The sequence below is a fragment of the Cryptosporidium parvum genome, chromosome 6 (genome assembly GCF_000165345.1).
Source record: "Cryptosporidium parvum Iowa II chromosome 6, whole genome shotgun sequence".
Classification (NCBI taxonomy): domain Eukaryota; phylum Apicomplexa; class Conoidasida; order Eucoccidiorida; family Cryptosporidiidae; genus Cryptosporidium; species Cryptosporidium parvum.
In genome coordinates this window covers 432,794-454,029 of record NC_006985.1, presented here as the reverse complement: position 1 = coordinate 454,029, position 21,236 = coordinate 432,794, and the positions used below count along the sequence as shown (strand labels likewise).

General features: G+C 30.4%; 12 protein-coding genes across 12 annotated transcripts; 4 read left to right on the top strand and 8 right to left on the bottom strand.

Annotated features, from left to right (window-relative positions):
- Positions 1-595: 595 nt before the first annotated feature.
- On the bottom strand, positions 596-3,025 carry cgd6_1960 (membrane-associated protein with a family 1 glycosyltransferase domain and a ricin domain with 3 transmembraned domains near C-terminus; the record flags this gene model as incomplete). The annotated part of the gene is made up of 1 exon (XM_627557.1): positions 596-3,025. The coding sequence occupies one exon, from the start codon at positions 3,023-3,025 to the stop codon at positions 596-598; it is 2,430 nt and encodes an 809-aa protein (XP_627557.1).
- A 163-nt stretch (positions 3,026-3,188) lies between these two features.
- cgd6_1950 (ribonucleotide-diphosphate reductase large chain; RIR1; c-terminal PFL-like glycyl radical enzymes-like fold) lies at positions 3,189-5,603 on the bottom strand (the record flags this gene model as incomplete). The annotated part of the gene is made up of 1 exon (XM_627556.1): positions 3,189-5,603. A coding segment is annotated over one exon (2,415 nt), but the record flags the coding sequence as incomplete, so codon positions are not given.
- A 983-nt stretch (positions 5,604-6,586) lies between these two features.
- Positions 6,587-9,424, top strand: cgd6_1940 (hypothetical protein; the record flags this gene model as incomplete). The annotated part of the gene is made up of 1 exon (XM_627555.1): positions 6,587-9,424. The coding sequence occupies one exon, from the start codon at positions 6,587-6,589 to the stop codon at positions 9,422-9,424; it is 2,838 nt and encodes a 945-aa protein (XP_627555.1).
- A 17-nt stretch (positions 9,425-9,441) lies between these two features.
- Positions 9,442-11,256, bottom strand: cgd6_1930 (uncharacterized coiled-coil protein; the record flags this gene model as incomplete). Its single annotated transcript, XM_627554.1, has 1 exon — positions 9,442-11,256. The coding sequence occupies one exon, from the start codon at positions 11,254-11,256 to the stop codon at positions 9,442-9,444; it is 1,815 nt and encodes a 604-aa protein (XP_627554.1).
- A 235-nt stretch (positions 11,257-11,491) lies between these two features.
- cgd6_1920 (putative kinesin heavy chain) lies at positions 11,492-14,269 on the top strand (the record flags this gene model as incomplete). The annotated part of the gene is made up of 1 exon (XM_001388282.1): positions 11,492-14,269. One exon carries the CDS (start codon positions 11,492-11,494, stop codon positions 14,267-14,269), a length of 2,778 nt encoding a protein of 925 aa, XP_001388319.1.
- Positions 14,270-14,328: 59 nt separating this feature from the next.
- Positions 14,329-14,865, top strand: cgd6_1910 (conserved hypothetical protein; the record flags this gene model as incomplete). Its single annotated transcript, XM_627553.1, has 1 exon — positions 14,329-14,865. The coding sequence occupies one exon, from the start codon at positions 14,329-14,331 to the stop codon at positions 14,863-14,865; it is 537 nt and encodes a 178-aa protein (XP_627553.1).
- A 152-nt stretch (positions 14,866-15,017) lies between these two features.
- Positions 15,018-17,162, bottom strand: cgd6_1900 (kinesin heavy chain, putative; the record flags this gene model as incomplete). The annotated part of the gene is made up of 1 exon (XM_001388281.1): positions 15,018-17,162. The coding sequence occupies one exon, from the start codon at positions 17,160-17,162 to the stop codon at positions 15,018-15,020; it is 2,145 nt and encodes a 714-aa protein (XP_001388318.1).
- A 469-nt stretch (positions 17,163-17,631) lies between these two features.
- On the bottom strand, positions 17,632-17,940 carry cgd6_1890 (hypothetical predicted protein, unknown function; the record flags this gene model as incomplete). Its single annotated transcript, XM_001388280.1, has 1 exon — positions 17,632-17,940. One exon carries the CDS (start codon positions 17,938-17,940, stop codon positions 17,632-17,634), a length of 309 nt encoding a protein of 102 aa, XP_001388317.1.
- Positions 17,941-18,236: 296 nt separating this feature from the next.
- cgd6_1880 lies at positions 18,237-19,091 on the top strand (the record flags this gene model as incomplete). The annotated part of the gene is made up of 1 exon (XM_627552.1): positions 18,237-19,091. One exon carries the CDS (start codon positions 18,237-18,239, stop codon positions 19,089-19,091), a length of 855 nt encoding a protein of 284 aa, XP_627552.1.
- A 117-nt stretch (positions 19,092-19,208) lies between these two features.
- Positions 19,209-19,733, bottom strand: cgd6_1870 (signal recognition particle SPR19; the record flags this gene model as incomplete). The annotated part of the gene is made up of 1 exon (XM_627551.1): positions 19,209-19,733. A coding segment is annotated over one exon (525 nt), but the record flags the coding sequence as incomplete, so codon positions are not given.
- Positions 19,734-19,760: 27 nt separating this feature from the next.
- Positions 19,761-20,105, bottom strand: cgd6_1860 (hypothetical protein; the record flags this gene model as incomplete). The annotated part of the gene is made up of 1 exon (XM_627550.1): positions 19,761-20,105. The coding sequence occupies one exon, from the start codon at positions 20,103-20,105 to the stop codon at positions 19,761-19,763; it is 345 nt and encodes a 114-aa protein (XP_627550.1).
- A 589-nt stretch (positions 20,106-20,694) lies between these two features.
- Positions 20,695-21,135, bottom strand: cgd6_1850 (anaphase promoting complex subunit 10, putative; the record flags this gene model as incomplete). Its single annotated transcript, XM_001388279.1, has 2 exons — positions 20,695-21,000; positions 21,043-21,135. The coding sequence occupies 2 exons, from the start codon at positions 21,133-21,135 to the stop codon at positions 20,695-20,697; spliced, it is 399 nt and encodes a 132-aa protein (XP_001388316.1).
- Between the last annotated feature and the right edge of the window lie 101 nt (positions 21,136-21,236).

Sequence of the window (21,236 nt, the reverse complement as noted above, 5' to 3'; positions counted from 1 at the left end):
AGTACAAACATTAAAATCGCCGAAATTAATTATATTTCTTATTGTATGTTATTTTTCCTTTTTTAATTAGTTGCTCGATTAGAGAGTTTCTTAATATTATAAGCTACAATATTTTGTGAACAAGATAACAATGATAGCTAAATACTTGTAAAAATAATTCAAACTATTTACTTGCAAACCGAATATACTCAAAAACATGTTAGAATTGTTACAACTCTGTATTGATAAATTTCTTACAAAAAAAAAATTATACCCAAAATGACAATTTAATTTTGTGTGCGCATGTTTTGATTTAATTCAATCAAATAAATCTGCAACTTTAAATCACGGGATTTCGAATGTTTTGATATTTAAGTAAAGAAAACAAAGTTTCCATAATTTTTATTGGCATTCCTTATGTGTGGGATAGCAGCTTGAAAGCAGTGTTGAAAATATAATAGAACTTCGCATTTTATATCACAGGCTGCAATAAAGTAATATGTATTATTACGGGATTCACTTTATTTAATCACTATCTTTAATACGTAATACTTTGTATAAACACATAGTTGAGTATTTTTCTGAACTTTTTCAAAATAAAATGCAGCTCCATTTTTCAAACAAAAAGATTTTGCCTCCAAATTTTCTTAAATGAAATTTCTTCAGAGTTGTTTTCTGTTTTACAATTACTGTAAAACATTTTCGTTTCTTCATAACTACCTAAAGCAGTATTTGAATACAAACAGTAACTTTCGCTATCTACTCCTTTGTTTATTGGGACTATGAATTCTTCTGCGCCCCCTGTTACATTTGATCTATGCTCATCGCCGCTCCAATTGACGATTTTTCCACTTTTATCGCCAATATCTTTCCATGCCCAAAATTGATTGTAATTTCTTGCTCTCATTACAAGATTCCAGTCGCACTCATACAGTAAAGGCAATTCTAGTTCAGTATTAGATTCTGAGCTGTTATTTGGAGAATATATAAAATCCTTTGTCTTCATTTTTTTGAATAAATTAACTGAACTTGCTTTATCTAAGCACTTCTTTGATTTGAAGTTATATAACATCCGATTTCCAAGGATAAAGCTCCACTTTTGGGATTCATCAAGATAGTTACATGTTTTTAAAGCTAAAATATCATAATCTGTTGTCGTTTTAATGCTATATCTCGATACATCGTTTGGCACCACTGTCATTGGAATTTCAATCTCAGCTTTTCCAACTCCAATCCGATCATTCTGTTTATTTGCTATAGAGAGACATAATTTGCTTTTTACATGCTGAATGTGGTGGAAATTATAATAAAGTTCGCCTTGCCTTTCAAAGGCCGGTCTAAATTTTCCTATATACCATTCAAAAGGTTTGCACTTTAATATATGTTTTAATGAAAGTCTTTCGCTTAGGCCCTTAGTATAACTAATAGGTAAATAACCTAATACATGATAATTTTTGAAATAAGTTTCATAAAACTGTTCGCTTAACCACACAAATGCTGTTCTTTGATGATTGCTATTCATATTATCAATTAACATTTTTTTATATTGGAAATCTTGATTTCTTCTATTTGAATTATTTCTTTCAAAAATATGCCCAACTAAAGAATTTCTTACCACATGTATTTCTCCGCCGCAAAGCCATACTCTAAAACTTTGCTCAATATTTTCCCCACCCCAATAAAGCATTCCTGGATCATATTTACCACTTTCTTCCCACCATCTTTTTGTAATCATTAATATTCCTCCAGATGCTATTGGAATTTCTGGTAATCCATCATCATACCAATGGAATGCAAAGTTCCATTCTATCATCATTTTCGCACCAGCAGTTCCTATATCACTCCAATCAATATTTGAAATACTTTGGACGATTGGGCATACAACTCTCTTGTAATTTTCTCTAATTGATTTAACTAGCGCTTCTGACCAACCCTTTTTTGGTTTACAATGCCCATCTAAAAAAAATATGTTAGGGCCTAAAGCAGCATCTGCACCAATAATTTTTGATCTTATTAAACCTTCACATTTCTTTAACCTAATTATTTTCACATATTTTTTATAATTTTCTGGAAGTTCTTCTTCAAGTATTTCAAACACTGGTTTTTCACTAAAATCATCAACAATTATGATCTCTCTTAGTAATTCAGTTGGAGTTGACTCAATAGTAAAGATTATTGTTTTGCTAATAAATTCATCTTCGTTATGAGCTGGAATTACAATACTTATTCTATCGTTTTCATTGAATTCACTTGAATCAGAAACAAAATCAATATTTGTTTCTTGCCCATCAAACTTACTATTTTCAAGTTCATTATTAGTTATATTCGATATTGAGCCTTTTTTCAAATTAATGAACGTATCAAATTCAGTTTCGATATATTCAATTCCTTTTTTTTTAATATTTGAATAGTCGGAAAATAAAATTGGTAAATTTGAAATAGTTCTAAAAACCCAATTAGTGAGTAACCAATTGGAAAATTCTAGAGTAGGTAAATTAATTGGAGGGTTATATTTAAAAACATTGCTATAATACTTCCTTTCTTCCGAATATTGATCTATTAGGCTTGTTATTTCCTTTTCATTAGAATATTCTTTATAAATAATGTTAGCAATAAAGCTTTCATAAAACGACGTAAATATCAATATTAATGAGGCTATAATTGTGAGAGTCCAGCCATATCCCTTATTTTTTTTTCTCCCAATTTTTCGTGATTTTCTGTCATCGCTCAGGCTTTTAATAGTTTTTTGTTGCTTAAGGGAGTTATTACAGCTATCAGTAGATAATTTTTTAAGCTCAATAGAATTTCTTTTCTCCAAGTTTAAATTTGTAGAACTTATAGAACTGTAAATCGCCTTTTTTTTCTTTAGGAATTTTGAAAATAAAATGTCAATTAATATAAGTTCGACAATCAACAATAAATCGATCACCAATCTTCGCTTAAAGAAAAAAATCAGAAAAATTAGAATAGTAATTAGAAAAGTCCTACAAAAAACTCGGTTTTTGCCGAGTTTGATAATCTTTGAGGGAATAATTCTAGATTTCATTTCAGTGGATAAGAAATTTTAAATGTCAATTTGAGTTGGCGGTCTAAGCGTGTGTACTGTGTGGAAGAATAAATTACCGAATCACCTAATTAACACTTAAAACCAAGCATAAAAAATATTTTAAAAGACTTGATTAAAAACCATGAACTCTGAAGCCTATTATTTAACCAGAACACATCATACATTCTTCATCATCCTTCATATTTGTCGGTCTTAATGGGCAAGCGATGAGCTTTTGTGCCTCTGGTTCGAGTGCTTGTCGTTTGTTAGTCTCCAGTGAATCCTTTTCTTTAGTTTCCGATTTCAGGAGTTGTTGATCTACTGTAAATTGTATGGGGCGTGTCGCGCTTTGGGTCCTTAAATAATAAATGCCTGTTTTTAGACCTTTTTTCCAACCATAAAAATGCATAGATGATAACTTTGCAAAGTTAGCATTTTCCATATGAATGTTCAAAGATTGCGATTGACAAACATATGGACCCCTATCTGCAGCCATATCAATTACTGTCTTTTGCTTAATTTCCCATACAGTCTTATAAAGCTCGCGTATATCTTCCGGAATTGTAAGTATATTTTGAATACTGCCATTATTTGCAATAATATTCTGCTTAAGCCTATCATCCCATAACCCAAGCTCTAGTAAATCATTTAGCAAATGCGGATTTACTACAAAGAACTCACCAGATAGTACTCTACGATGATAAATGTTCGAGGTAAATGGCTCAAAACTCTCATTGTTACCTAAAATTTGCGAAGTGGATGCTGTTGGCATTGGAGATATTAATAGAGAATTACGAATACCATGTTTGGAAATCCTATCTTTAAGCAAATCCCAATCACAAAGTCCAGAGTCTGGTGTAACTCCCCACATATCAAATTGTAAAATACCCTTACTCGCAGGCGAACCGGAATATGTTTCGTATGGCCCGTATTTTTCTGCAAGCTCACAGCTAGCGTCGAGAGCTGCATAATAGATAACTTCAAAAATTTGTTTATTTAACTTCTTAGCTCCCTCAGACTCGTACGGCATACGAAGCATCATAAAACAGTCTGCGAGCCCTTGAATGCCAATCCCCAATGGACGATGTCTTAAATTCGATTTTTTACACTCTTTGAGAGAATAATATCCAACGTCAATCAATTTATTCAAATTCCTCGTAATCACCTTCGTAACTTCTTTTAACTTATCAAAATCAAACGTCTTGTTATTTTTATCAACGAATTTTGGAAGGCCAATAGACGCCAGATTACAGACGGCAACTTCGTCCGTGCTAGTGTATTCTATGATTTCTGTGCATAAGTTACTTGAAACAATAGTTCCCAAATTTTTCTGGTTACTTTTGCTATTTGCAGCATCTTTATAACAAATAAATGGTGTCCCCGTCTCAATTTGAGCCTGTAAGATTAAGAACCAAAGTTTCTGCGCTTTCATCGTTTTCCTTCCACGGCCTTGTTTCTCATACTCTTCATATAGCTTCTTAAAATCATCGCCCCAAACATCTTGCAATCCCCTGCATTCATCTGGGCACATTAGAGTCCAATCTTGATCCTTCTCAACTCTTTCCATGAACAGATCAGGAACCCAAAGGGCAGGAAAGAGATCGCGACATCTCATCTCTTCCTTTCCGTGATTCTTCCTGATTTCAATAAACTCTACAACATCAACGTGCCACGGCTCCAAATAAATTGCAATGGCACCTTTACGCTTCCCTCCACCTTGATCAATATACCTAGCAGTGTCATTATAAACGCGCAGCATCGGAATTAATCCATTAGATCTCCCATTTGTTCCTCGAATATATGAACCAGTTCCTCTAATATTACTCACTGCCACCCCAAGACCACCCGCAGTCTTACTAATGTTTGCGCATTTAGTTAGTGTGTCAAAGATACCGTTTATTGAATCTTCTGGAATCCTGAGTAAAAAACAAGATGACATTTGAGGTCGTGGAGTGCCTGAATTAAAGAGTGTGGGTGTTGCATGAGTAAAATATTTTTGCGATAACAACTCATATGTTTCAAGTGCAGCTTCAATATCACCACAATGAATACCACAAGAGACCCGCATCAGAAGATGTTGTGGTCTTTCCACAACTTTGTTGTCAATTTTAAGAAGATAGGATCTTTCTAGAGTTTTGAAGGCAAAATAATCGTATTCAAAATCCTTTGAAAAATCAATTTTTGAATTAATTCTTTCTCTATTTTCCATGATAAAATCATAAACAGGTTTTGAAATTAAAGGAGCAGGGCAACCTTGATTGTCTTTAAAATTATATAGTTGCGATGCAACATCACCAATATCAGAAGAAGTATTTTTGTGTAGATTAGAAGTCGATATCCGAGCAGCGAGTTTAGAGAAATCATTGTGGGTAGCTGCCATATATGCACAAGTTTGCGAAGCAAGTTCGTCCAATTCAGATGTTTTGATTCCACTATATAGACCATTTATCACTGCTTGAGTAACCCTCGCTGGGTCAACAAGTGGATGAAGTCCATATGATAATTTAGTGATTCTGCTAAGAATCTGGTCAAATGATACAGGCTCCTCTTCACCCTTTCTGTTCACCACATACATTATTTATGATTATTGGAATTTAAGACCCAATTAATATTACGAATTAGTTGTTTTAACCTTATTTAGTGTTCGAGCATGCGACAAAAAATACTAAAACAAATTTTCCATTCACTTCGGTGGGGCGTTACGAGCACATTTCCACACAATTAAGTGGGGAATAGATTAGCTTTCCATGTGGGGTCCCGCCATATGTGGCCAATTTAACCAGTACTAATATGAAATGTATCTAATTTATTAGACTGTCAGGTATTTAAATTCTGTAAATTTATTACTTGAATGACCTACTTTCCATCAAATAAGATTTATTCCGCCATTTTTTTTCTAAAGATGCTGAGAATGCCTATTCATCTTTTTGAGCCTTGATAAACTAAGTCAATAGTAAATGTGGCAAATACAATATGAAATCGACCAAAAAAGAATAAAACTCTAAAAATTAGTCATTTATTTATATTTATTTTCTGAGAACTTACTAGAAAGTAATCACCAATTCCTAATACTTCATTAAACGTGTCAAAATAGTGATTGCACTTATTAATTCTTATCTTCAGTACTATGATGATTAAAGTAGTTATTAAGGAGTAAATATAGAACATAATGCCTAAAACAGAAGTTTAATAGGAATATTAATAATCATAAGATGACTTACCTGAAAATCCCTTAAACCCCAAAATTCCTGCTAAAGTCCCGAAAAGCACTGTCCCGATTAATCTGCATTGTTTGAATACTTTATTATTGTTTTCTATTGAGGAATTAGACGTCGCTAAAGCTTTTATTTTATTTTTCATTTTTATTTAACTAAAATTTCGATAATAAAATGTCTTAGCGCATTATGAATGGGAGGACGAACTAATGTATAGTGGATAAATATGTTAAGTAATAAGTAAAGATAATTAAAATATATAAGTTCTTAATTCGTTTATTATTTGTATTAATTAATATAACATCCGAATAACCAAATACCTAAATGGAATTTTAGAATTAATAATATGCAGGATAAACCATTTGATATCTCTGTAATAGAATATAGAAAAGAAAATATCAAATTTTCCAACTCAAAAAAAACGGATAAAAGCAATATATTCACTCCATTTGGAGCTGTTAGGCCATTTACCTACTGTAAAAATGACTTCAATTTATCGTTTAATAAATCTTGGAATTTATTTTTCTCAAAATTTCTAAATGGTTTTAGACTTGAGATGAGCGATGGGATGGTAAAAATACTCGAAAGCATTGATTCCCTCGTGGATCATGATGTAAACTACGAGCTAACTGTCATAGGTGCGCTATCAGGATCAAACAATTGCGACCATCTTATAACATTTAATGTTTTGGAAGAACTACTCAATTCTTCAGGCCAGCCATATACAATATTCTTGGACCACGAGAAAATAGGTATCGAAGGATTAAACGTATCAAAATTATTAGAGACAATCTGGAATAGCATTAAAGATAAATTTTTAGACTTGCTAATTGAGGAAAATAATTTTATTGATTCTCAAAAAGGATATGATTACGAGAATGACTCATTGGCTGGGAAATCAACTTATCTTAATAAACTAAAAGAAAATGATGAAAAATTAGCTGACAGAGTTAAAAGGAATAAAAGGAAATGTAACATTGAACACTCTGGAATAAAAGAAACTCACTTTGACTTAAACAAAAAAATAGTTTTTTCTGATTCCTCTAAAGTTGAAAGTAAAAACAAGTGGTTACCTATCCAAACCATTCCATTTAATTTCGACAGTTCAAAATTTTCTTTATCAAATGGAAACAGTAACCAAAAATACATAAACATTATTAAAGGCCTCAAATTTATTGGGTCGATATTTAAAATGAGAAAGAAAAACAATTTAAATATTAAGCCCATAATTATTTTGATTCCAAGTAGTGAATGCCTTGCTCCCGGTCAACTAGGACAACTGCTCGAAATTATATCTCAAATTAAAGAAACATATAAAATCACATTCACAATAATTTTGGGTATTTCAACTAATATATTATATGCTCAGCGCATTGTCGGTCAAGCCATTATGAATAGATTGAAATTTATTTCCGTAAAATTGCTAGACTCAAAGATGGCTTTCTTTCAGTCAATAATAAATCCACTTCTACATTTAGATGACTTTACTTCAAGAATTTTTCTTAAAGGCAATTTTGTAAAATTTAAAGAGTTAATACCAGGAAATAATCTTGAATTAAATGATCCTTCCAACGCAATCACTGATTCTGAATCAGAACTTTTTTCCTTCCCACTTTTATCTTCTGCATGCATAAGGCATATAAAAGATAACTTCTTTCAGTATGATTACAGTATAACTTCTTCTTTGAAGACTATTTTTATTATATTTCAATTGCATTTCACAGATAATCACTTTGATTTTTTGTTTCAACGTAAAGAGGAAATAAGTATTCAGGATCTTAGCAAACAAATAATAGATCAATTGAAACTCAAATACCAGATAAATGAAGAAAGTTTTTTATCTGGAATTAAGTTAAGAGAAGCAGCAATAGTTGAAATTTCTCTGCTTAAATTGAACCTAAAGTCCATAGCTCTAGGATTGTGTATTATTAATACCATACTTTCGGATATGTTAAATATATTTGATATTAACGAGCGATATAACTTGATTATCGAATGGTTAGAGGTACTCGAAAGGAATAGAAGAAAGGAACTGACTAAAAAAATAGGCAATCTAACTCGTGAAATTAAAGGTATAAATAACGTTGCCTTAGATAAAAACATAGTTTTTACAAAAATAAATAATATTACCGAGATTTTTTTAACAAGAAATAAATCTTTTTATGAAATAAAAAATCAAGCATTCATTGAGCTTCCATGGAATATCAAAACTTTTGAATGTAACATTTCAAAACTTTTCATTCATTCATTTGATGAATCACAGCTTTCAGAGCATATTAGTGATAATGTTTTTCGCATATTTATCTATTCAAATATTAAAACTTTTTCTAATCAAATGGACTATTTTTTAGAAGAAATTCTTACACCTAATTTTATTCCGAAAATAATCAATGAGCTTGACCAAACTTGTGATAATGAAAATATTTTTGATGACTTTTCAGCAATTTATAAAATTTACACTTTAAATAATGGAAATAAAATAAATTTGTTTAAATTATTTTCTACATTTTGTAAGCAAATAATGGACAGCTCAAATAAATATTGCAATAAATCTGATTCAAAAAATAAACTTGAAAAAACTAATAAAGTAAGGTTAGAAATAAATTGTCTTCCTGATCAATATAAAGATTTATTCAGTAGATTTATTCGAGTTATGAATACACTTCAGTTTATTGGTTTACTTTATTTACCACAAAAAAACACGAAGTTTGAACAAGATGTTTTTCAAATAAATTTTGATTTGAATGACTCTGAAGAAAAACATCAATCTTCAAAAAAATACTTAGATAAATATTTCAGATTTACTCTTGGCAATTTATATGCTCATAAATTATTTTGGGGAAACAATATACCAATTTCTTGTATGATAACAAATGACAAAGTGAACATTGATGACACGAAAACTTATTTATCAAATGACGAAAAATTCAAACCTCCTAATCTCAGTGATAATATAAATAAGATAAATTCTAAAACTAAATATAATAGGAAATTAATTTCCCCCGATGCTAATGACAAATCGGTTAATAAAAATATTAAAAAGAACAGACTAGAAGTTCTTAAATTACGTGCTGCAGAGTCTAATCAAAGAAAAATAATCGAATTTAAAGGAATAAAAATTCAAAGAGCGATCAATTCTGCAAATAGAATAAAAAACTCAAGAAATTCGATTAATGAAAAATAAATTCCTATATAGTTATATTATTGAAGCATACATCCCATTTCATTTTTAGTTTTGGATAAGTTTTTTTTTTGTTTATGAGTATCTTTTTTCCGCTTTTGAATCAGAAAGTTTTCAAATTTGTTTTCAGCTACTGGTGAAACAACATTCACTATCCTTAATTCTTTATCCGTTGTTTTTTCTGAAAAATATCCAACCTTTTCTCTATACGATCGGCAACTTATGGGCGTTTGAATTGAACTTTCTAGAAAGTCAGGGATTGTTTTTATGATTGCAGGATATTTGTATAAATTTCCCTTCTTTGTGTAATTAGAATTCTCTTTTATATTATTTTCGCAATCGACATTTTTAATTTCCATCGAGTGATAAATTAAGTCGTTAGCCCTATGGCCTACACTCATAATAATATTTTGATCTAATTCTAAGTAGGAGTTATTTTCATTTTTTTTTCTCTCTATACTTTCAATCTTATTCTCTTCTTTATATTTATTTATTTCATTAATTAATTGTTGGTTTTCCTCGCACAATATATCATGTTTTTCTTTCAATTCGTTATAATTGTATAATAAGCCTTCATATTTCCTTTCAAGGGATTTATTTTCTTCTTTAAAACTAATTAAATCATTGGATAACCTGTTTTTCTGTGATATTAAATGTTCAAGTTCTTTCTCATATATATTTTTCTGATTTATAGAGTTTTGAATTTCAAATTTGTATTCTTCTGATTCTTCAATCGCTGTCTTAAGTTGTTTTTTTAAATTTTTGTTTTCTATTTCCATTTTTTCGGATTTATTCCTTTCCTTATTAAGAATATCAAATTGGTTATATAGATAGTCTTCTAATTCCGTAATCATATGAGAAATTTTTCTGATTATTATTTCATCTCTTTTTAAAAAAAGATTATTCCTTCCCTCGTCTGAGTGTAAAATTACTCGTTCTAGTATAGATTGAAGAGAAATCTGCAACTCTCTAAAATTTGAGAACATCGTTTGGCCTTTCCAAGGTAAGCTTTCAAATGAATCAATGTATAGCTCGCTCATTTCATTTTCATTTAATAAATCGCAATGAATTTCGAATTCAGCTTTTTCTTCCATTTGTTTGCTTTTATAACTTGATATCACTTTTTCTGAATCATTATTCATATCGTCGTCTCCATAACTGTGATTTGTTTCCTCTTTAATACTTAATAACCTTGTGACAATTGTGTTGGTACTACATATTGATGTTTGACTAAAGTTATTTAAATATTCTTTCAGCCACTGTAGTATAGAATTATTAATATCAATAAATTCTAAAAACATATTTGAGTTCCCATCTTGGGGTATTTGATTTAATACATCTTGCCAATAAATAGATGAGCTATCGTTGCAAATATTTTTAGAAATTATTTCCAGTATTATTAAATGTATCTGAGCAATTGTTATACCAATGCCTTTAATAGGTTCACTTGAAGTATTAGAAATACTTATCTTAGTCAAATCGCTCACCCTTTTGTGAGCAACTGATTCATCAATTATTCTATCTCTTAAGTATACCATCCCATTTAAAATCCCATCAAAATTATGCAAAAAATTATATACTCCAGAATGTTTTAACATCTCTTCATATAATCTCCAAAACTCAATAAAGCTAATGAAATTGGGACTAATCAAAAAATGTTTAGACTTAGATAAAAATGAATCGACGTCTATATCAATTTTACTAGATAGAAATATTTTTGTGTCTTTAATAGGGACAAAATCTACATTTTCATTCTTTAAATTATCCAACAACTCTTCAAAATATTCAATAGAATATATTGCAGTCTCCTTTATCGTTATAGAAACATTAGGCATATCAAAGATGTGTGTTTAGTAATACAGCTCACAACTATTCCAATAGGTAGACTTCAAATTGACCAACAGATTCCCCACATGCATGTTTATTAATTACGCGGTAATAATTTCTAATTATTTTCTTCTTATTAGTTATGATAATAGTGCATTCTGAACAAGAGTATTAGTTGAATACTTGATTTTCAATTACACTAAAATGTTAAGCAGATGCATTAATAATTAATTATATATAAAAATGTTGGGCAATTCAGTAATGAAAGAGGACTCTCTGTTATGTAAAATTGATAATACAAAGATAGATTCATATAGAAGCTCTCTTCAGCAGTCTAAAAAAGAACTAGTATCTAATAATCATTTTAGCAGCTTTATCAACGATGAGACTAATAAAAATGTATCTTCGCACTCTAAATCGGCCTTTAGCGTCGCGATTAGGTTTCGCCCAGCCGTATGCAGCGAAATCAATGAAATAGAAAACAATTCTATATGGGAACTTTCACATAAATCTATTTATGATGTTTCAAAAAAAACGAATTATTATTTTGATCATGTATTTGATGATAAATCAACAAACTATTTAATTTATGACAAATTAATTAAAGACGCAGTAAAGTCATGTTTAAGTGGGATAAATGTAACTATTTTTGCTTATGGGCAAACCTCTTCAGGGAAAACCCACACTATGTTTGGTGATAATAAAGGAAGCTATGATGGAATTATACCTCTAAGTATAAATGAAATATTTAATCCTGAATATACTAATTGTAACCAATCCATTGGTACAAATAGTAAAATCACAGTATCATATCTCGAAGTATATAATGAGAAACTATTTGACTTGCTTGCGCCACAGAGCAACTTAAATAATAGTTCAAATGATTTCAATTCAAAACAAATCAAAGTAATCGATGGAGTAGATGGTACTGTAGACTTTATCAATTTGACCTCGAAAACTGTATCTTCTCCAGAAGACATTCATGGAATCATTAAAACTGGCATGAAGTCAAGGAGAGTTGCTGAAACAGCTATGAATGAAAGATCATCAAGAAGTCATGCAATACTAAGGATTAAGATAGAGTCCCATATAAATTCTAATGATGTTTGCGTAGGTATATTAAATTTTGTAGACTTAGCAGGAAGTGAAAGTATCAAAAGAACTCAATTAGAAGGAGATAGAAGAAAAGAGGGAATGAGCATAAATAGAAGCTTGCTAGCGCTTTCTCAAGTAATTTCTCAGCTTAGTGAGAGTACAATAGTTGAACCACATGCAAATATTTGCCCAAACCAGACAAACTTTGCTGACGGCTCTTTTCACTCAAAAAATAAGTATATTAACTACAGAGACTCAAAAATAACTAGAATTTTATCAGACTCACTGGGTGGTAACTCGAGAACTATTATCATATGTAACTGCTCTCCTGACAGGGTAAACTACTATGAGACATTATCTACAATTGACTTTGCAAGGAGGGCAAAAAAAATTCAAAATAAAGTTAGGGTAAATATTTTGAAATCAAAAGAAGAAAAATATGAAATAGCAGAACTAAAAGAAAAAATAGTGAATTTGAATAGAAAAGTTGAAGATATTGATCTTCTTAAGCAGGAAATTGAGTTGCTAAAAAGCCAAAAGGCTGAATTAAAATCCGAGCTGAATAGAAATAAAGTAAAATCGTCAGATTTTGAGTGGAATGATAGCTTGAGCGTAATAAATAAAGAGCAATTTTCTCATTTGCTTGCTGAATACGCAGAAATAATTGATTTAAAAGATCAAAATATCAAAAATTTAAATGAAGAAATTAACACTATGCAAGCAAAGGTTCGTAATACAGAAAAAATAATAAATGATAATTATGAAATGAAGGTTGATCTTGATCAGAAGAATGATAAAATAATTAAACAAGAAAGTGAGATTGAACATTTGTCAAAATTGTTATCAGAATCGAATGAAAAGTTAAACATTTTTCAAACCCAGTTAGATAACAAGGATTTGGTCATTGAAAGTCTAATTTGTAAAAATGAGAAAACTTCGTTATACTGCGTTGAATTGAAAAAAAAGTTAGAGGCTTCGTTATTAGACATATATAGTTTTATAAGCTGGTATATTTATGATTATAATAATGAAATAACACAAAAAACGGAATATAACAAATCAGATTTAAATGAGAATTTGGATAACTTCTTTTCAAATTTGAAAAGCTATTTGAATTTTATATCAATATATAACCAAATATCAAAACAAGGCTCAATTAACTATACATTAGAACTTCTAAACTTTAAAAATGAAATTTTACAGTTAGAATCTGAAATAAAACATTACGAAGAGGAGAAGAATAAAATTGATTCAGAAACAATTATTTGCCAGAACCAAGCGATTCAAAATTTAAACTCGATTATTCTAAATATGTTTGAGCTCCTATGCAATTTAATTACTGAGAGGAACGATTGTTATCAAATAAATAACTCTCTTCAAAATTTGTCAATTTCTGATTCTTATGAATTCATGAGAAAAATTAAAGATTCAGAAAAACTTATAGAGTTACTTAACCTAGAACTAAATGATAAAAAGGATCTCGAAGTAAAATCTAAGATTCTTCAGATAGAGATTGAAAATATTAACAATGAAAATAAAATTTTGAATGACTCTCTTGAATTTCAAAAAAAAGAAAATAATGAGTTAAGATTAAAATTGAATCAATTGAAACATGAATTGAATTTTAAGTTTATTTCATCCAGCAATAATTTAAATGACCAGGAAATATTTAATAATTCAGACTTTATTACAAATAAAGATGAAATATTGAAATCTAATCAGCCAAATGATGCCAAACAAAGTATTAAAACTGAAAACAAGGAATGTAAGGAAAAGAAATTACAAAGAATTTATGATTTAAAAGAAAACAGATCAAAAGAAAATTTCATTAAATTAGAGTCAAATATTTCAAAAAATAAAGAATATTCAGAGGAATCTACATTTAATTTCAAGGAAAATCATATAACGGAATGTAGCACACAATAACTAATAACTTTCGGTCTATTTTACCGCCAGAGGTGCTAATTAGTTGAAGCATTTTGAAAATGAATAAGACAATTTTTAGACTTTTATTTTTTTTCGCAATTTATATAATGATTGGCATTTCAAACGCCTCTGATATGACATCTAGTGGTAGCTTGAAGGCATCCAACAACCTTGAAAAAGTTAAACTCGTAAATTTGGATTTGTGTAACTCGAAAGAAGCAATTATCAATGTTCAAGACATAAGTAGCTCTGATTCCATAATATATTTCATTACTGTTAAGCCTGGAACGGAAATTACTGTGAATATAAAGGGCAATCCCACGACAGGGTATAGCCAACAGATGATTATTAAACCGAATGATTCAATTGTAAAAGTTATCGACGCTGAGCCAAGTTACGTTCCAGATCCACACCCAGAAGGTATGGTTGGATATGGTGGCAAGTATACTTTCAGGTTCTCGGCAGTTGGATCCGGATCAACAGTTTCGACTATTGAATATGCAAGATACTTTGAAAGGCCGCCAAAATGTATTTTTAAGACAGAAATTCAATTCAAAGTTATCGATCTACCCTGCGAAGAAATAATAAAGGAATAGACTTAATATTTGTAACAATACAGTGAATATAGATACCAAGTTATAACATTAAGAGAACTAATCTTGAATATCAACAACAATAGGAACTATCTTAGCTCAGGCAGCTTTTTCTTGCATCTTAATGTTTAGAAACTAACTACCGAACGAACTTACTAATCTTTTTTAGTTTGGGATCTTGTAACTGGTCTACGAATTATCATTCCCAGTGATCCCTTATCCTTTGCACTCGATCTTGAATTACTTTTATTCAATTCCACGTTAACCTTCTCATCTCTAGAAACATCTAAGTTTGCGCAAATCGACTTGTTTTCAGAAGTATCGGTTATCTGCAAATCTTTAACATTATTTTGGTTAGATTGGGGGCCTTCACGATGTTCTGGTGTATTTGAATCCGCTGAACAATCATCTCTTCCTAAAGCTTCGCTTACTGTTTCCATTACATTTTCGCATCTAATAGATTTGCAGCAAGCCTTATCGCATTTGGTTAAATCTGAAATCAATCTTTCTTCTGGTCCTTTTGCCTCAATGCATTTAATCTTGGTACTTCCTATTGAATATGGCTGTTTTACTATATTCTTTTGGCTGCTACTGCCTGGCACTGAGCCTTTGGGTATTTCTCCATAATTGATATCTCTAGATTTTTTCGGTTCGCCAACATTTAATGGTACCTTTCCTTTTATCATCTGCGCCACACGACTTTCAATATTTTTGTATGAGTTTTTTCTAGAGAAAAGCTCATCCGCCCTATCATATAGCTTTTTTTCACTTGTAGCTTTGGCTGCGAGATGTATAGTATTTGAATTTGAGTTCTTGCCGGCAGTAACTATTTTATTTAAGGACTTACTGGAGTTAATTTTTTGACTTTTCAATGTAGCTCTATTTACCTCTAAACTATTTTTTAAATCTATGTTAGTCGTGGCTGACGCAATTCCGATGTATTTCCTCATGATTGAATTATTACCATAACTTGGAGTATTTAGGGTAGCATAAGTCTGCTGAAAAAATGTAACTGATGGAGAAATTGTGCATACCATTATACATCTCAAACAATAGGGAGAATAAGGCGGATCTGCACCTCCACCTAAATACTCCTGTAGTAGCCTGGTGAGTTTGCTTTCTCTATACGGGATACAGCTCTGAGTTGATTGGGTTCCAGCATTTTTCTTCAATGCATTGATCACTTTGCTCAATGATAATAACGAAGAATTTATGAAAGTACTTTCTGCCATTCTTTTTCCGGTGTTGTTTGTAATCTTATTATTTTCAAACCCGGATAGATCTATAAGATTAACAATTGTACGGGGATAACTCAAATTTACTTTAGGTTTGACATGGAACGAAATACTTCCTCGTTTTCTTCTATTGTCTATTGTGTCCTCATTTCTAGTTTCTGCTTCAAATTGAGTGATATTAGATGCAGGCGGAATATAATTAATTTGAATGCATGCATGACTTCTGCTACTATTTGAATTCACTGCAGTCTTACCAGAAGCACGTTTTTTCAATGCAGATGAATAAGCAGAATTAAATTCATCCCAAGTTTTAAATTCTGAACTATTTGCTCCAACAATTCTAATTCTGCCACAAATATCAGTTCTTATAGAAATGTTAGATTTTGTTGATTTTAAAGGTTTATCCAAATGTTCTAAACGCTCAGCTCCAGTAAGTAAATCTTGTATTTGTTCGCAATAAACTTCAAAAAATGAAAAAGAGAAGGCCCCAGGTTCAGCTTGTTTGTCATTTATTTCAATAAGTTGCTTAATTGTTAATCCAACAATTCCTATCTCATTATTAAAATCGCCATGCATAGTAAATGTCTTACCTGTTCCTGAGCTACCAAAGGCAAAAATATTTATACATGAGCATTCTGATAATAATGGATTAACGTAATCTTTAATCTCTTTTGAATATATGTCTTCTGTAGTACTTTCAGTACCGTATATTTCATCAAACTCGTATTTTTTTGGTAGACCTCGGTGGCGTGGGTCCTCCAAGACAATTTGTTTTGCTTGAGTCTGTTGTTCATTAATAATACTTACGCAGCTAGAACTAGATTCATTGCAATCTTGAATGGGTCTAACTCTTACAATAACTCGCACATTCTCTCTATTCAAATGTATCTTATTTGAATTCGAAATTTTCCCAACGGCATCCATAACTTTCGAAGCTCTCTTCGAATTTACACCTATATTTATCTCGCCCTTGTATTTTTGCAAAGAAAGTTCAGCCTTCAATTTATCGCATGTTTTTATATTTATGTTAGAGTTTATATTTATTTGCCGGTTTTCTATGGACATATTAATCAAATCTATTCTTTCTTATATATCCTTGCCTACTGTATTAATTTGAAGCTGGAAGCAGTAGTTGACACCAGTACATAAAGAAAATATGAGATAATTACGTTGCTAATATGACCTAAAATAAGTTATTTGTTATTGCATACATCAAAAAGTGGGGAGTACGGATTTTGCGGGGGGGGGCGAACAAATTTGCATACAATTTAAACCTTAAACTTTTGAAAAAAGATATGCAAAAAATGTAGCCAAATTAACAATTAAATTGATAATAAATTAACATTTTAATTATTTGCTATTTTTTTGAAAGATAACTGTTGAAAAAAGCTTATCCATTTTCCAATTTATCTACAAGCGTGTGATTAACACTTACCCTCAAAGAATTAGAAACAGCAGTTGCAATCAAATGGACAGTCAGGCGTGCCTCCTCCATCACCTATTGAGAATTAATCGTCCGGGCTATTATGCGGTTTTACTTACCTAGATTAATATCTTCCAATCTATAAACTGGTAGCCCATCATTAAGATATCTTATAGGTTTAATATAGCCATAATTAATATCCAAGCTCTTATTTGTATTATCTCTAATTACACTGTCTTTTTTTGTTCGTTTTGCCAGTTTATTCTTCTCTTTTTGCGCTCTTGAATTAGCTTTGAGAGTTGCTTTCTTATTGAGTATAGTTTCAAATATTTTATTCATTTCTCCAGTAGCTCTTGCGACCGCATTTTTCTTACGGTCGCCATTACTTGAGCGTAGGTTTTTTTTTCCTTTAGAATCCATTTTAAAATGATTTTGCTAAATAAATCTGTTGATTTCGCGCCAACAACGTTTGCTCTTTTTTAACTTGCAATTATTCTTGTGTTAAATTATTATCTACACAACATAATGTTAATTTATATCGTTAGTTTTGATAATTCAATTAAGTTTTTGGTCAAAATTACTTTTCAAAGTATATCAAAGAAGGCGCGGTTAGTTGTTTAGTCTTTTTTGATTTAAATTTATTTCGAAATAAATTATAGATATAGCTCTTCTTTATTAATAACTGATTTTTGAATATACATATTATCAAATTTATTATGAGCTCAAAAAAACATATTCGAGTTGATGATGAATCTAACCAATTAAACTTCAACAATGAATCTATAGATGGAGAAATTTTTTTGTCAGCAACTGAAAGCCCATCTTACGGAAAGAAAGCTAAAAGAACTGATTCAGACTCTAGTGATAATGAATCTGTTATTGATGGAGAATTTGAATTTAACGACCCTAATGAAAATGATTACCATAGCATAAAGAACATTTTACTAATGTCGCAATATTCTCGAATTAAGGGCATTCAATTTCATGAATTTGTTGATTTGATTTGTAATCAAGGTAATATAGGAACTACAGTTTCTATTTCTGACAGTATTATTGCATTTTCTACAATTCTGAACTTTCGTCAATACAAAGAAACTTTAAATAAAATTGTTGACTATTTAAGTGGAGTTATTTCGAAAAGTCGCAACAAAGAATTTGAAAATCTGTTTAATTCCGTTATATATGAGAAAAATGTTGGATTGATGGTTAATGAAAGATTTCCAAATACTCCCCTTGAAATAGTTCCTGCCCTTTGTAATTGTTTAAAAGACGATATACAGTGGACGATAGATAACTTATATACTGATATTCCAAATAAAGAAAGAGAGTATTACAAATGGGATTACATAATTTTACTTACGACTAGGTATATTTCGCCTGATAGCAATACTATAATATATCAAAAATACGAAGAAGAAAAGCTCGTTATTAATTCTTTGCATACTATTATTTGGCAAGGAGACAAAAAACAACTCTGTGGAACAGGCAAGAAAGATGAGACAGATCTGATGAACCAGCAGTTCTTGGTTTCAATTTTAAGCTATGATCAATTTCAAAAAAACTACAATTAAGATGCTATTTCCTCTATGCCTATGTTTTTGAATTTTTTTTCAGTTATATAATTTTTTTAATTATAGATAAAAATTGTTCATATTTAATATTTCTTTTATACTACTTAATTTCTTGACTTATTTCTTTTTTTTTGAATTGCTCTTTGCATTGCTGGAATGTATGTTTACACCGCTATAAGTTATCGAGTCTGTTTCCTTAATTTTGCAATTATTTTCATTATGAATGTCATCAATATTTGCCTTATTATTTCTTGAATTCGCATGATCAATAACAGATGATGTAGTATTTTGTCTATTTTTTAATTTTGGTATCATTATACCAATTTGATTGAGTAGAATTTTTTTTGTCAAAATTCTATCATTAAAAGCCCTCCCACTTTCATCAAAAAGTTGAAACCTAACTCTTCCAAGAGTTCGGCAGTCCTTTGAATATCTTTTGCTCTCAACCTTACAAGGTATTCCCAATTGGATGCATACTTCTGCTATTTCTGCAATAGTTGGATCTTCTACACAATGAATTAGAGAAGATAATCTACCACTGGACTTTGTATTATTACTATTTAAGTATGAAGGGTAAATAATCTTCCACTTTGAAGTATCTTGATCCGCTTGTGTTCGTTCCTTGTTCATTTTATTAACAAATTACTAACAAATTAAATAATGCGCGTATTAAGATTGCCATTCTACTATTTTGTTTAAACTTTTTGGGAATATATGTTTCAGTATTTGTTTTTTAAAAATCTCTTCAAATACACATCTTAAACATGAGTATTTTGAGTAATATTTCAAGATATAAATACTCAATATTAGCCCATAAAAAACCATCCCATATTCATAAGCATCCCATATTAACACCATTATCCATGAAATTGAATATACTATTATTTTTATTCCAATTGATGTATACTTCACAAGCGAATTTGAATCGCTACAATCTTTGAATTTATCATCTTTGTAATACTGGTTATTGCTTTGCTGGAAGCATGCCATCAAAAAGCCTAATATTTTCAACATTTCTAGTTACGTTTAAGAACCTATTATTTAGTACTTAATACTATATCTAAATATTTGAGAATTATTCATAAAATAACATGTTCATTTAATTTTTTGCCTATTCTAATGTGGAAGATTATATGGTTGGGTTACGTGTCAATTACGAATTAATTTAATAAATTTTTTTTAATTTTGCACTTTACAATTTTATCTTAAAATCTGATACATTCTTGTATCAATCGTCGTGCCCATTTTTATTGGTTGTGAAATTGGGACTCTGAAAGGTTTAGTCAATCTTTTAAGTTATATTTTTAACTTACTTTCCTACAACGTTGTCATTCACTTCTCTTGGCCCCCAAACTCTTATTTGTCTAACAAGGCATATTAAATAATTCAAATAAACACACTTTACATACCTGACATGTGTATCTCTTCCAGTTTGATGATTTGCAAGTATTGCTATCTAAAATAAATAAGTATGTTCATATTTTCTAAGATGTTTCTTACCTGAATGCAGAATGCAGAAATATAATTTTGAGAATCGCACATTGTCTTGATTTGTATAGGCCTTAAAAATAACAATTAATTGTTTGAATTACCTATTATTTACTTACATTGCATCTTTAAAAAAATTATCCGCGATTTCCCTTGGGGAGAGAGGAATTCTTACCCATCCATCTGGTTCAGTAAGTTGCATTTCTTTCAACTCCTCCAAATCGCTTTCTTGATTTCCAGACCTAATAGAAATAATTTGGGGAGTATAACTTTCATCTATTTTGTATGCAAGGTATAGATCAATTACCGAAACTTTTGTTTTTTTAGGAAATCTCAGCGTGATTGTGTGTGGGCTTTGGCCATCGCTTTGCCAAAATGTGCTTGAGTTATTATCTCTCAACTGTTGTATTCCATTTCCTGGCTGAAATGTATTTTATTTTTTCAAGTGCAAGTAAAAACATACTTTAGCAGAAGAAAGGGACCAGGATGCCAAGTCTCCTATTTCAATTAAGCTGGACATAAAATCATCACAAGTTTGATTTGGGAGACTTGGCATTCCAATACTTGACTCTAATAGTGTAAGGTCCATTGATTTTATAGTTGAAAAAATCTTTTAAAAATCTGAACATTAAGGCGCCTTGAATGTTTTATAAAATA